This window comes from Eleginops maclovinus, chromosome 23, assembly GCF_036324505.1.
Source record: "Eleginops maclovinus isolate JMC-PN-2008 ecotype Puerto Natales chromosome 23, JC_Emac_rtc_rv5, whole genome shotgun sequence".
Taxonomy (NCBI): Eukaryota; Metazoa; Chordata; class Actinopteri; order Perciformes; family Eleginopidae; genus Eleginops; species Eleginops maclovinus.
Genome location: NC_086371.1, coordinates 21,126,001 through 21,142,656, shown reverse-complemented (window position 1 = coordinate 21,142,656; position 16,656 = coordinate 21,126,001). Strand labels below are relative to the sequence as shown.

At 39.1% G+C, this 16,656-nt stretch overlaps 1 protein-coding gene across 1 annotated transcript in view; it reads left to right on the top strand.

Moving 5' to 3' along the window:
* Positions 1-662: 662 nt before the first annotated feature.
* The window catches only part of zgc:66433 (uncharacterized protein LOC321250 homolog), a 38,512-nt gene continuing 22,518 nt past the window's right edge, over positions 663-16,656 (top strand). The window contains 2 exon segments of the mRNA XM_063876408.1: positions 663-1,311; positions 13,638-13,720. Of these exon segments, the coding sequence (XP_063732478.1) occupies positions 1,277-1,311; positions 13,638-13,720 (118 nt within the window). The 5' untranslated portion in view covers positions 663-1,276.

The window sequence follows — 16,656 nt, the reverse complement described above, 5'->3', positions numbered from 1 at the left end:
TGGCTGCTCTTCAAATTCATCGGTTTCCTCCTCCGATAAAGGCTCAAACATGTAAGGTTGGATGCCAATAGCCTCCATGGTTCATCTCTCACACTTTAGTGAACTTCACTTACTTCTCTGGGCTCTGAGGCAGCCATGGATTGCTCCTTGTAAACCAGCCAATCAGAGCAGAGCTCGTCATAATTATTTAAATGAGCCCCCAAATAAGGCAATTCAGCTTGTTTCATTCTAGCACCAAAACATAGGGTTGTACATGGGTCTGTGAAACCGCATCTGGAGATTTTTTGGATCAACCAAAGTTATATACCTTCTTTGTAGACGTCAGAGGACAATTTAAAACACCAGATGGATCCTTTCTATGGCACCTTTAAGTGTTGACACCAGGTTGACGCAGTATGCCAGTTTTTAATTTGGTGATGCATTTAGCGAAGGCTGTTTTCCTTCAATTTTCACATCAAAGTTAAAGATTGTACAATAAATGCACCTCTTTGAACCTGATTACTACATACTAAAGGATATAATACTACTGAACAGTAGAGAGACAAAGAAAGAGGTGAACGATTTGGGGGGCAGTGTCTTGTTCACACTTGCCTCCTCCCTCACTCCACCCTCTTTATCCACTTCCCTCCTTCTGCCCTCCCCCTGTTGCATTACCAGCCGTGGTGACGGGAGAACAGGAGTGAGGCATGCAGCAGCCACTCACTCACTCATTTAGTCAATTGTTCTCCCTATAGCTTACTGCCGTATTAACACTCCAGGGATTTGTACCATAATTCTGTGAGGCGCAATTCTCTAGGAAAGTAAGCTTTCTTTTTTTGAAGACATTCCTGGTTCATTTAATAAGGAAGATTCAAATTAGCTTCTTGTAATTTTTTGCTTCTTGTGGTATATTGTGATCCTGTTATAATCATACATTGGCTGCAGTTGTATGAGTACTGGATCTGTTGGGATTGCCTTCCTGTTGTGCTGTTGCTGTCAAAGTTAAAAGAAATTTGCTTCTTCCAACGAAATTTGACTGTAGTGGAGCTGAAAAAGGGGAAGAACTTCAGAAGATGTTCTGACTTGGAAGACAGAGCAAACTCCTATTGTGAAGCGGTGTCTTCTCTATTGCCAAGAGAGAGAAGTCTTGGATATTCAGGAAGAGTTGGATTGGGACAACAGAACAAGGTGTTGGATTTGAGGGTTGTCTATTCTTGGACAAACCCAGAAAAACATATTTATTTCTCCAAAGAGGCACAAAGAAGTGTTGGGAAAGAATCTTTAACAGTTTAACAACATGGCTGGGAATTATGGATGCTTCAAGAGAAGAAAGTAAGTGTGTTTTTGTAATAATGTATTACTGTTAAATTGTTATGATGATATTGTGATAGCAAATTCTGTTGAACCAACTGACAACAACTTAGCCTACGCAAATGTCTTCATGTTTTACAAGATGAGTCATAAAATATCCCTTGGTAGTTTGTAAAAGCTTGACTTGACATCTCGCCTGACATCTTAATATTCCTAATCTCAGTTCATCATGTACAATACATTTGGTTCTGTGTGACAGGATGAGACTGTTATTTGGCTCCTTTAATGGGGTTTGTCATTAGTCATCTCTTGTACCTACTGTTGTGCCAAACAACACAAGTTGTATTGCTGACAGAAACTACAAATCATTAACTCAAGTGTGCTTATTTTAATGAATATGTTGGGGGATGTCCAAGAGTTGACACTGTCTTTTGTTGAAGCCATCTAATCGAGCTCTTGTTCCCTATTGTTCATTGAGACAATTGATGGCTTGTAGTTGGTGCTGACAGTTAGCTGTATGACTCAGAGCTGATTGACCAAAGATACTGATTTTACACTGGAAGTGAATGACTAGTCAGAAAATCCCAGAACCAAACTTGCTGTTGGTTTTAAGCGGGACAATCTGATGAGATGAACATTTCTGTAAATGCTCTCTCATGCGGGCTCAATCATATTGTTGTTCAACTCATGGCTGTGGATATATAAAACTGTTTTTCTTATTTAAATTTGAGGAGTGCATGTTTTCTTTTTTAGCTGGTGGGAGTCCTGAGGGATTTTAATGCTTTGACTGGCTATATATAGGGCTGGGCTTGGCAGTGTGATAGGACCACAGAGGGTTAGGATAATGAGTGCCTTTAGCTTTTTGACTATAGTAAAGTATCTTTTTTTTTGTACCAGATCTGTGGGGATGTGGTGTTGGGCGCACTGATACCCCCTTCCACTTTCTTTGTCTTTGGCTTTTCAGTCTCATGACATGACAACAATGCAAGCTTTTATTGCCCTCTCAGCAGAGTTGTCTTAGACAAACATTTTGTTTGTGTGTCACACTCAGAGAGAAAGTGAATTAAGAGTGGGAATGAGCTGCAAGACTGTTACACACAGATTCAACTTAAGAACTCCTTGAATTGGTTCATATTGAAACTAGGAATTTGTGAATTGAGTCTCGTCTTACTACAAACACAGTATGTAGAAAAACCCAGACACACTCAAGACTGAAGATACCTATAAACTAACTAAACATTTGACAGAGTAATCACCTCCCTAGCTTCTTTATGTAACCACATACAGTATTCTATGGATGCATTTGAGAAGAGTGGAGCAGCCGAAATATGAGTGTATGAGTATGAAGTATGAGTGCTTATCAGTGCAAACAGACCTCAACAGAGGCTGAACCGAAGAGAGTAAAGAAACGACCCGCCCTACCAAGACTTTTAGAAGCAACTACAGTTTTCAGCCAAAATCGCAAGGATACCATTAGCTAAAATAACTGGCTAACTACAGATATTAAAGTGTATACCTAAAAAAAGTTAGCTTTTGTCTATCAAGAACTTGTTAAAACAACAGAAATCAAGAAACCATTGAACTATAGTGGTACATCTGTGTTATCACTTTAAACTGCTGGAAGTATTTCTGTTGAAAAGCAATAAGGATGCAGAGCCAAACATATTTTATAAAGGAGAAGTCGAACATAGATTTAGCTCCTGAGTCTATTAACATGAACACAGATTGTGGCCGATTCTTTAGCCCTATTGCGCCCGAGTCAAATTTGACATACTAAGCCACGTATAATCTTGATTTTGTTTTTGCAGAAATCTGGCAGATTTAGGGATCTTTCAGACCTGTCTTATTTGATTCGACCATAGGACCCAATATTTCCTTGGTCCAAAAATCATTATGTAACCATAGTAGGTTGAGTTTGTTAAGCAGGAATGGTGATGCAGCTGTAAATGAATGTAGACTGTGCAGAGTGACTGATGAGAGTGTTTGGCCAGGTTCTGTCTTGAGTCCATGTAAGGCTCGTTGCTAAGCACAGCCCCATTTCAAACAGGACAAGATGGAGAAGCGAAAATAAGAAGAAGAGCAAGACAAGAGAAACCCAAAACCGGAAAATACAGTTTTAATACATTTTAACAGGCCTTCTGGCGCTATGGGACAATCATTTCCTGAATCCGAAGTTGACGTAGAATGCCAGGTTGGTGTGAGGCTATTCCAGAATTGTGCTATCTCCTGTGTAGTTAAAAAAAAATAAAGAAAGTATCTCTCAAATATAAACTTAGGATGTTGCAATATAAATGAGCTAAACCTACATGTGATTACGAGTCAATTATTCTTGTTGACAAGAAATACCATGTGTGTGCTGTACCTCCCTGTGTGTCAGAGGACATTATTTCACTGCTACATTATGAGGCTTGGCAATGTTAAATAATGATTGTATATTGGAACATGTGCAGGGGATAGAAAACATGAGACATGATGAGGGACATTTTCAATAGCTATTTAAAGAAATTATAAAACTCTCTGGTAGCACTAGCTAGCTAATACCTTACATTGACAATTCACAGCTAGTAGCAATGGGAATGCTGGCCAAGAATATACAGAAATACACAAACTTAAATCTCCATGTCATGAGAAATGAAAGTGTGAGTGTTTTAAAACATTAAAGGGCAGCATGGTTACAGGAAATCCTTTTCACACAAGCAACTTTAGCATTTTTAAAAGTAGTATAGTAAAAATATAGAATGTAGCTTAACTGTATTCAATTCTTTGGTACTGAGTACTGTTACTTTATTAAATATGTTTTGCATTCTAAGGCATTGGAAAGTCAAAGTAACAGTGACATTCTTTAGTGCTCAGATGGGAAATTTAATGGATACTTTCCTTTGTAGTCACCGTCTCCTGCTGACTATGCAGCTGTTGAATGGTTGAACAGGTCAAGAGGAAATACCCCGGTTTTGAAGGCCATGTTCCCAGTTAGGTATGTGTGGTTAGACTCAAGTCTGGATGTAAAAAGAATGAAGAGACAAAGAAGGGGAGGAGGGAAAAAATTAATATTGGTTTTCAGCTCTGTTATCTGGCCGCATTCCTAATGTATTTCTCATATCCTTTTATGGCCCTTTGGGTCAAATTGAGCTTCTTCATTCTAAAGAATGAAGATGGGTTACACAATAACAAAACTCATGTAAAAGCTTTTTTAACATTTGGGGGGGGACTAATGTGAAAATAAAATATTTTATCCTGTGTGGATGCTTCCCTTTTTACGTGCTGTTCCCACTTAATGTTTTATTGGATAACTTGCCGAGAGACATGTGACAAGATGGCAGAATGTAACAGCCAGAATGGACCTTGTATAGCGTTCAATAATCCATCCCAGAATGAACCAGTTCTAGGAACAGCTCATTTACTTTATCTAAGGTGTCAATTGATGACAAAGTCTGAAGTCTGGTTTGATAATCTGGAAAATACTTGCTATCTAGAGCTAAATTCTATTTGATGATGTACTTTCATGTTTATACACTCGATATGTCTCCAAGTTAGCAGGGGGACATCATCCCTATATTTTCCGAGGGCCATAATTTGACAGTGTCATCATAATAACAGATTGGGCTATCTTTGTAATGTTTGGAGATGGGCACTTGAAATGCATTTTGAATGTTTAAAATCCATTTAGCCAATGACCTGCCTGCGGGAGACATACACTCAACATTTCAACTAAAGGAAAAAGGATTATTAAGAACATAAAACTCTACGAAAGATCTTCTAATGTCTCATATAAAGAAGATATTGAGCTTGGGAACAAATGACCCAGTCTATTCAAAACTGAGTTAAGTTCTGTTCATGTGTTTGGTTGATGACTCACTTTTTTACATTGTTATCAAATTACAATATGTACTGTTCAACAAGAAAAATAACAAACAACATTTGATTATGAGTCCTCCGTTTTTGATAAACTAATCCACATGTGGCTTCAGTCCTGTACTACTGTGTATCACACTTTAAAGTTGAAATGCATGCTGTCTATGTCTGTACAAACAACATGTCTGTCTTAAGGGTTCATCTCAGTCAGCCGAGTTTGGCACAACAATATTTCTCCTTCCTCCCAACTTTACTTGATCTTTCCCTGCATATGTCCCTTTCTCCATTTGGAAAGACTTTATTTATGGACCCTCTAACATCATATTAATGCGACCAGTGTATCTACACTGCCTTGGCTTGGCCTCTCATCTTCTCTCACTCAGATGAAACCAAGATTCAGGCTTATTTTGTGTGTCAGAACTGTACATTACATGTAATGTACATTACATCACATCACATGTCACTTATTAGACACTTTTATCCAAAGCGACTTACATACATTGAATACTGTGGACAAGCAATTTGGGATGAAGTGCCTTGCGCAGGGACACAACGACATGCTGACTTGAGTGGGGATGGAACCAGTGCTCCCCTGATCTGAGGATCAGCACACTAACCCACTGCAGCACAGCCTCCCTCCCTATGTAATAGTCCAGATAAGTCCTCCCCACACACAGAAACCCCAAAGAACCATCATCCCCTCAAACATCACAATTTATTCCGAAAAGCATTTAAAACCAATGGTGTTAGCATGTCGAATGAGTACTCTCACATCAAGGGGTGGACTGTACGGTGGTAAACAGAATTTCATTCATTAACAATGTTAGCTCTAACGGCTCTCACATGACTAAGGTTTAGCTCTCTTCACTGTTCACAGCCACACAGACAAGGGGTTTGTTCCGCTAGACGCTAGAGCCTAATGGGAAATCATTACTGCAATTACTTTAGCCAAGGAGGTTATGTTTTTGGGTTTGGTTTGTTTGTCGGTTTGTCTGCACTGTTACAAACTACTGGTACGATTTCTGTAAAAAATGTTCGCAAGCGTTAAACCTGGACTACGGAAGAACTAGTTTCATTTTGGCGGTTTTCCCAGTGATGTGTTTTACTGAATGTGTGTCGAAATAACTGAGTTAGAAGCTGCTGTAACTTTTCTAAGCTCTGCCTCTGCTGCTGTTTCATTGTAAATCTATTATTATGTGGTCTCTAATTGCTGTACTAATGTAATAAGGTCCATATAAGCCATTGCCAGTGACTGTACTGAAGGATTAGGACTGTGGTGGAGTGGATTTGTGTTGTTAAAGCTGTAAGTCCAATATAGGAGCTACAATAGAGGCTGTAGATGTTACTAGACTACATTATCCTAGACAAGAACTTAAGTGTGACTGTATACAGAGAAACGTTTTCAGAATCATGAAAAGGTTTATCATCTGTATTAAAAGCTTATTTTTTGATTATTCTATTGGGGGATTTTCAGTCGTGAAAGTCAGACATCATGTTAGACATCTGCATGTCGCTGCTGACGAGAGCCAATTAGTCAGCACCATAAGCCTGTCGAGCTCTGAGTCTGGTGACTGGTCCCATTTAGGGATTAAGGCTCAACTAGATTGGATTTGTTTTACGTCAGAAGGACAGGAACCCTGTGGACAAAGTCAAGTCATAGTCATCTCCGACAAAAGAGCTAATTTCTACTCATTCTTTCCCATGTTTACCTGAGTTTCTACTATTTTCATAGCAGACATCATGGCACCAAGGTGTATTTATGTGTTGCAGGGGTAGTTTTGGAATCATCGGTGACGCAATAAGTCAAACACATTTATCAAAGCAGCGGCAGACAAGCAACTTTTGTGTTCTATTGGGTAGAATTACTGCTTTTTTGTCAAGGGAGTCTGGTGGATGTGAACAGAGTATAGATAATAGTATTAGTCCCCCATTTGTAAAGGCTGCCTCAGGTGAAAATCTTCTAATGATAAGATACACTTCAATCAATTTGAATTTGTGTTGGTGGCTAAAGTAAGTTTTGCTGTTGCGCCCATCCACATAAGCTCATTTCTGCTGGTACTCCTGCCTGTTTCTCCAAACTGGGGGAGTGACGATTGCTGTCTACTGTAGGTTATACTCTGACTATTCATAAGTACCTCATACAACCCCACTTAAAAAAAATGTAAACCATCCCTTTCAGCACAAACCATGGGCAAATATGGACATGTTTATCTTCAATCTGTATGTTTGCATCTGGCTGTGTGCTTGTGTGTCCGTGTGCTCACTGTGGTTTGTAATGAGGTTTTTTTCATGTGCCTAATAAACGTGGACCCCCTACGGGTCAGAATACCTTCTACGACGTGCTAATCCATTGTTATGTAATAAGAGGGACACACACACACACACACACACACACTCATGCACATACACACACTGAGGAGCTTCCAAATACAGTTAATGATGTGCCTGAGAGTGTTTACACTGCATGCATTGCAAGGCTGCAGAAACCCAGTTAATAAACAGCTGCCAGGAACGTCGTGGAAGAATGCAAAATGAAAAAAGTACATGCTGTAAAAGTGCCCTGAAAGAAGCATAGTTGAAAAAGCGACACAAATAAATAATGAAGATTAAGAATCAGATAAACAAAATGATGTAACCTGCTCTTGTTTGTGAGACGAAAAGAGGGAGCTCCAGCTTGCCTAATGCTTTTCCAGGACTGTGAAATATAGACCAGTTTCCATGTTGAGAAAGACTCTTCGTATATGTCACAAAGTAGACACTTCACAGGTAATTTAAATACCCCAGTTTTGAATCACACACAGTCAAGTTCTTAGTTTATAACATTTATTTTATACGTTTTTAAAACATGCAATAACAAAAACATACATTTTGATGCTTCCTATTCTATATTCAAAAGGATCATAATAAAAAAAAGTCTAAAGATTATAATAAGTAAAACGAAAGGATCAGGGCTTTGCCCAGCTACTGGCCATAGACGAGGAGAGAGAGAGGGAGAGAGAGATGTGGGGTCCGTGTGTTCCTCCAGTTACCAGCACGCTCTTCCTGGTCGAGAAGGCAGCGCTGGGGTGACGATGTGCGAGTTTGTCTTTACGGCATTAGGTTTAATCACTCGTACTCCCGATATTCCCGTCGTTCCGTTTCCAAGTGTCGTACCGTATTGAAATCCGCTTTCCTGCACGCCTGCACCACGTCTCGTCTGGTCCGGTTCCCCCCTCTCTCCTTCTCCCGGCGTCTTTTATTGGATCGCCTTAATTATGTGGTGCGCTTCAGGTGCGTCCTCAGGTGTCTCGTCAGTGTCCCAAATAGCCTGCCAGGTGAATCAAACGGAAAACAAAAACAAAAGCACCGCACTCCAATAATATTAAAAACACAACACACATTATAAATAAAACATGCATAAACTGGCTTTCTGGCTGCGCTTTGTGACATATATTTATAAGCTTTCCACACCCTCTCCAACACGTGAACCTATAAAAATATGTTTTACTGCTTGATTTAGTTTGTGCGTTGTATTTGGTTTACAGCTGTCAAATGTTTAATATCAACTACAAGACAATAGCCTTTTTTCAGACATGGAACTTGTAAAAATGCTTTTAATGTCTTAATCTAAGTAATGGGTTTTTGTCAGACAAAAGACTGTAGAGACTGTTCATCAGGTTAACCCCCTTTTACCGGTGCGTGACAAATAGTTGTACTGTAAGACTTGGCCCCTTTAGATTGTTCCCTTTTAAATACAATTATATTATGTCATTTGGGCATGAGAGAGGAATGCTGAGTTGTTAAGGAGGCAATGTTAAATTGAAATGAACACTTAATCTCTTTTTGTCCAAAAGTACCATCAGTTTTTTTTAATATATATTGCATATAGATTGCACAACAATCTTCAAAGCTATATTTTTTCTTGTCTTTGCGAGTTCATTTCTGCGAAGCCATTTTTAAACTTCTTTGTTTACTTATTTGACTACTTGTGAGTGAGAAAATAAATTCACAAAGTGAGTCCTTACCATCTTTGGTAACAACTTTACACAGGAAGGCCTCTGTGTTTACTGTAAGTCTGTTTTCTCTTTTGTCTGTCTCTTCTTCCTAATATCCATCTGTTTATCTAGCCGTTTATTCTTCCCTCTCATGCTGCTCTTTCCCACAACCCCTCTCTCTGACCCCTTCCCTGCCTATCTCTTTTGTGTTGTCCCTGTCTTCTCTGTTTTTCAATGTCTTCTCTCTAGATCTATGTGTCCCTTACTCATCCTCTCATCCCTTTCCACCTCTTGTTGCTTCTTTATTTTCTTTCAAATTTGTTTTTCTGCCTTTTTTTGTTTACCTTTTTCTCTTTCCTTCCCTGTCATCCCTCCATCTTTCTCTCAGATGAAAAGGAGGATGTCACCATGGGGAGTCGGCTTTGGAAGTGGGCGCAGGTCAGTCATTTTGACCCCTGACCCTCTGACCTTGAACCTAATACTCACACAGGAAATTGTCTTTCTGCTTGACTTAAGGACTTTTCATCTTGGGAATACCCTCAATCACCCTCTTGCTGAGAATTAGATGTGAATAATGATCACACAATCATATCTGTGTTAAGTTTGAAGGGAGAGGCTGGAGTCGATTAGCTTGTTGTAGCCTAGCTTAGCTATTGTCAAGTTGTTTAAGTAGGCTACATAAATCCTTGTGAAACAGAAATGTGCTGTTTCTACACATCTATTTACTGTATGATTGGTTGTAACTAAGAGGATACCATGTTTTAATAAAAGAGCTTTGTAGATATATTCAGACTTTTTTACCTTGAAGGGAGCCAGGCTAGCTGTTTCACCTAGCTTGCAGTCATAGCATACAGTAAGCTAACTGCCGCTTAGCTTCTGCTCCTTACTCGACGCACAGAGGAGTGGTATTAATTGAACTGAAAGGTCTCCTATTATGCTCATTTATGGCATAGATAGATAGAATCGGAGGATGAAACCCTCTTTATTGTCACATACATGCACACAGCAGAGCACACACAGTGAAATTTGTCCTCTGCATTTAAGCCATCCTAGTACTAGGAGCAGTGGGCAGCTATCGTGCAGCGCCCGGGGAGCAATGGGGAGGGGGGATTGGAGGTGTCCGGTGCCTTGCTCAAGAGCACCACAGCAGGGCCTAGGAGGTAAACTGGGACCTCTCCAAGTAGCAGTCCACTTTCCATATTTCATGTCTGTTTGGGGACTTGAAGCGGTGACCCTACGATTCCCAGTCCAAGCCCCTACTGACTGAGCCACTCCTGGACCTATATATTATAGGTCTCAAATATATTTAAAAAAAACATGTCTCTGATGAGTTTTGCTCAAAATACCAACAGATCATGCATTTTAGCATGTCTGCTATCCCTCTGTTTCAGCCCCGTTTTCGAAAGTGCTGATTCTGTGACTTTCTCTTTCATGCAAATGAGCTGAAGCTGAAGCTGGCCCCGCTTTATGATCTCTCTGTCTGAAGAGAGAAGTTTCTAACGGAGAAACTTAAAAAAATTAAACGCCATATTATGTTCCAAACCACATCCAGCATTATTTCTGAAACACTTCTCAGTGTTTACCACTTGAACAGTGACATTATATTTATTATATATATAACAACTCTAAGTCCCTCCTGCAGACATCCTGCTGAACACACAGACACACAGAGGAGCTGCGGAGGGGATTCAGCTCGCGACTGTATATGGGGGACGATAGGTTGGAACGTGTCACGTGGGGGGGACGTTGCCAGGAGTTCAATGTAAAGCCAGCCCACATTTCCGATATGACGTCATATCAAATCTGGATCAGCTCGTTTGTACCCCCATTTTTAGGGATGTGGGTAAGGAGGAAAAGAGAGAGGGTTGTATTTTCTGACACTCTGTGAGTCTCCTTACACACCGGGGACACATATTTATGTAGAAAAGACAACAAAAAGTGCATTTTGCGTAATAGGGGACCTTTAATTAATTTGATCTTAATCCGCAAAAAAACTAAATATTTTTAAATAACTGAATGATACCTTACAGTAGTTGTAGCAGGTGTATCAGCTTTTGTGAAATATAAAACTTTTCAGCAGGCATGATACTTTAGCATATCTCCAAAAAACATCTCAACAAACGTTTAAACTACAATAAAACGTGTGTACACGTTGAATTATGTAGTTCCCATTCATGACATTTAAAATTGGACATGATTGAATCTTTGCCTATTGTGGTTTATTCAGGTTTTCCTCTACTGATAGAACATGTAGTCCTGTGTTGGTGTTATTTGGTTGTCTTTATCCCATAGAGTTCATATCATAGACAATATTATATAAATGTCTGTATTTATCTGTGTTTGTGTCCGTGTATCAGTATCTGTTTCCTGGAGATATTATTAGGGCTATTGAACCACCCTGTGTTTGTGTGTGTGTGTGTGTGTGTGTGTGTGTGTGTGTGTGTGTGTGTGTGTGTGTGTGTGTGTGTGTGTGTGTGTGTGTGTGTGTGTGTGTGTGTGTGTGTGTGTGTGTGTGTGTGTGTGTGTGTGTGAACTATTAACTGTAGTGTCTTCCTGTGGCTTCAGACAGGAAATGGATTTGTCCAGCACTATCAGCTCATAACAGCAGCAACAACATCAGTGTGTGTCTGTTTATGAGTATGTGATGCAACATCCCAAACATGGAACTACTGTTAATACCAAGGTTTATTTAGGAAGTATTTCACACAGCTTTTTCTCTCTGACATATGATGATTCTCATGACCAGTGTTAGGATGATGATCATAGCCAATGGTTGCATAATGGTAATACTGAAGAAAGCTCTGCATCACGTCAACAAACTCTGGAATGTTCCATCCGTTTCTATAATAAATAGTCTTTGTAAACATAGTGAGAAGAAGCTCTCCAGATGCTTCATTAATGGAGACAAAGAGCCTCTACACTAACAGCAAACGTGGAAAACATCGCTGTCTTGTAAACGTTCTAAACGTTACAATTACCTCTAAAGTTATATTTAAACAGTTTAGGGTTCAGATAGTCAATGTGAATTTATTAGCTTTTCCTGGAAATATCAACCATATCACATTTTTGCTCTGAAGTTACATTGTTTCACTAGATTTTAGGATGTGTTCAGTAAAAAAAAACAAAAACAGATTAGCCTTTTTTGGAACATTGAGCATCTAATATTCGCCCTTAACATCAGTACGTTTTTCTCAAAAAAAAGAAGACGGACTTTCTTTCATACCACCTTTACAAACACATATTTTCTGAACTAACTATGGATTCTTTTGACTTTGCTCGCTTTTCTGGAAGCCCTTTTTTCTTTTGTTCACTCTCTGTTAAGTACACTGGTGGAGTCATAAGATTGCCAGTTGCCCAAAGACAACAATAATACCTTTTAATTTTATTTTTCTTAATCTCTGTAATGCCAGAGGAATCTTATTGCTGATAGGCATCAGACACATCAAGTTCAAACAATTCCTGTCACGCTAAGACATGTTTCCTTTTATTTTGTTTGGTGTAAACTATTCAGGTCTTTATATTTCTATTTTCCTGAATTTGTATTCGATTTTATCCACAGTACTTTAAGAGCATCGGTTTACTGTTAGCTAACAAAGGGGAGTTGTCTCGAATAAAACGGAGCAGATGGTTCGACATTTAGGAGCTGAACTTTCACACGGCCTTTCAACTTCCTGTCTGCTGCGCAAGGATTATTAATAGTCCTGTGGAATAAAATCATGCAATCGATTCAAAAACTCCAAAAGAAACAGTTGTTTTTTTTGTGATTACTTATTTAAAAAAAGTCTACAATAAAAACTGCTTTTGATGTCTTGTAGAGGTTCACCTAGCAGTGCTCTATGAACCTGGTTCTGTTGCACAATTCGAGCAATAACAAGACATCAGTTTGTAATTTGATTTTAGTGTTTGAGTTTGTTTTAGTGGTTGCTGGGCATCTGCTGGTGTTAAGACAGAAGTAGATGGCAGAGCAGAGCAGAACATTGGAAACATAGCTGACATGCCTCTGCTGAGACTGTTTGGATTGCAGAAAAGGATTGGCCTGGAGATTTAGATCAGACTGAAGTGCAACATGACAGCTAAAGTTTAAGGACCAACTTTGTCCCAACAAGACCCACTACACATGTTCTCATTGAGGGACATATTTCATAAGGCAGCTGCTTGTTATAGACATATATGATACTTTAAATGTACTGTCTGTGCAGAACTGTGTTATTGCAGATTTTACCGCCCGCCCATGATAAGCCACTTTTACCGGCAGTCACGACACTCCCAATCCGGACTTTAATCAGATTCAAATACAGCGAGCCTAATCACATAACATGTAATATATGGGGAAAAACACTTTTTAGTTCATGCTTTTTAATTTCCTAAAATATTTAACAAGCTTAGGCATCCTCCCTCGCCTTCTTTAGGCCTTTATCAGTGCTGTATTGTGCAATCAGTTTAGATCATGCAGTTAGTCATGTAAAGTTTGCATTATTGAGAAATAAGTGATGCTCATCAGTCTCACTCCCTGTCTCACAGCAGTGACAGCTCTGCCATGGCGTCAGGACCTCCAGACGGGATGGCCAATGAGGAGCCTGCTGAGGTCGCAGAGGAGTGCTCAGGTAACGCTTTGATGAGATGTTCAGTTAAAATGTGATTTCTATGGACAAAGGCATATAAGACTAAAGGTTCTTCATTATGTAAAATTATAGAGCTCACTGACGTTATTAAACGTAAAGTTGTCAACTTTATATTTTTGGGTGACGCTGATATTCTGTCATCTGTTCCTAATTGGTGAACACAGGTGGTTTTAAAAAAAATGTGATATGAGGACACAATGGTTTCTCAGGACCTGCTACCTCAAGGTAAATTAGTGATAATTAGCCAATTATTACATGATTACTCAGTTAATAAAAAAATAACAACATCATTATTGGGAGAATGCGTGGGTAGTAGTACTATATGAAAATCTACGTCATATCAGAGATATATTGATTATGTATACAGACACAGCAGAGAAGATCAAGCTAGCTTTAGATCTCCTCGCTGCTGTTGGCAGGAAATGAAGGAACACAGAAAGTTATCATCATCTCACACACACACACACACACACACACACACACAAACCCAGATGCACACTGTCGATACAGATGGAGAGCATGCCCGGGATATAATTGAACCAGTGAGAAGTGCATTTGGAGGTCAGAAAAATGTGTGTGTGGGTGAAAACACAGCAGGATTTTTTAGCTGAAGTGCGCCTGGGATTATTGAATAGGCCAACTGAGTGGAAACAGTCTCTCTGCCTGAGCTTAATTCTGACTTTTTATTGGAAATCTATTATTGCAGGAAACAGACCATTAGCACTTAGTATGGTGAGTGATTTCTATTCGACTGGCATGATTGAGCTGCCAGCAGGCGTGACTCAACAGATCAACCACTCTGCCACTCATGTCTGTCTCAATGTGTCGCAGTCAACCCAGTGATGGTACCAGGCCAGCAGAGGGCTGCCGTTTGAGGGGGTCAGACCCTGTTAATGGAAATGATACAAGTTTAGGCCTGCTGTCTTCATAATACTGTAAATAAGCAAAAATCCCAGAAAAAGATTCACACTTATGCATCATATGGTAGTCAAACTGAACTTTTAATAAACTGGTATATATATCACTGGTGGTGTTTGGACTTGAAAAAAAGTTTGCTTTTGAATTAATGTTTTTGACCCAGCTATATCTTATTGCTATTTTAATTGTAATTCTATTGATAGAACACATTTACTGATTGCAATTAGCCAATACTGAGTTGGTTTTTTTTATTCTAACCAGCCGATTTCAGATTTTCTTTATTTCCAAGAACTACGGAATGGGGCATAAAATGCATCAGTAAATACCCCACTTGTGAATATCTAAAGCTTAACATTTTTACAAAAATATTGCGGCCTTTAGCTTAGCCGTGGTCATGTGACTGTCTTATAGTTAGCTTATAGCCTAACGTTAGCTATTTACTGGCCATTGCATTAACATTTTAACTTTAAAAATGTGTTTATATGGGGAGATTATCCTGCTGAACTAAATGTTTGAGTATCCTTAACATTTTTGCCACAGATCTTATTTTATCGGAACATTCCAAAATCCAATGGAAAAAATACCATTTATTTTTGCAGAGGGAGCCCATGTGATGCACTATGAAGTCGACCCGGGGATCATCTCCCCAAGGCCATGCAGGGAATGCAATACTTTTCTGGACGAGCTAACCAATGTTGCACTTAGAATCTGTTCTAATATCCAAATACCCATAGTTTCCTGACCCAAAGACACGGTAGAGATATTTTAGGTTCCCTCTTCTCCTCTTTCTCACTCTCGCATTGTTTCACTCAAAGGTCACCATATTCTTAGTGTTTTAGCTCAGATCACTTCCCCTGGATGATGTTATTTTTATCATGAAAGTGTACCCTTGTTCTTAACTGAGAGACCGTACAGTATTTCGGCAAATTACAGCATCTCAGACCCACAATGACCATAGAGCTGCTCTGACCTTCAATTGAAGTGGTGGCCTTTTTAAACTCTCGGAAAGCAGACCTTTAACTTTAGAGTGCATTGTACCTAAAATACTGCATTAAATGGCCCCCTTGGATGGTGTTTCCTCCAAGTTTTTTTATCTTGGCAGCGCAGAAAGGCTTCATAAAAGTTTGTTGGAAGCCATGCAATAACACAAAGCAGTTTACTTTAAAGTCCGGACAAAAGAGACGACAATTTGCCAACATTCTTTACAGAAAGTGGATGAAGAATGGCATTATTGTGTGTCAGGTGCTTTATTTACTACTCCATGTAGACAGTTTGATTTGGTGCTTAATGTTGTGGAGCTTTATTTACACAATCTCAAATTACATTTACCTATGATACAGAATGAATAAATGAATGAGCCCAATCATTTTTGCACGAGTTCTTTAAGAAATTCCCCAGAAATGTTAAGCAGTACAAGGTTGAGATTCCAGACATTTTTCAGTGTGATTTAGTTCTAACCAGAAGGTATAATTTTAGATAAAGGAAGAGTTGCTCAAGGATTCCCTGCAGGCAAAAAGACCGAAATTACCCTGCATGTATGAAAAGAATGTGTCTTTTTTTTAAAGTTCCGTCTCAAGCATTTTTGTGGCCCAGGGTTAGAAAAAATAGTTGGATCACATTTTTCTTTTCTTTTTTTCAACAGCTTTGAATCACTGTTTACTCACTTTTGTTTACTGCTACTTTTTCTTTTGTTTTGTGACATCCAGACTGTGGGTATTATTTAATTCATGATTTATTTCTCCATTGGGGTTGCTTCACATTCAATGCTTTGAAACTGTAGATGCAGACCATCTTTAAAAGTGTTGAACTTCTATACCATTTTATGACTCACAATGGACATTGAAAAAGACATAGCTTATTTTGGATCCCTTTTCCCATGCTGACATTACCCACGATGTAATCTCTATAAAAGGATATTGAGTTTCCCTTTGTGGTACATTTGAAGACATTTTGTAGTCCAAGTAGTATTGACCATTCACATTGAGCTGGCATGCAATCTC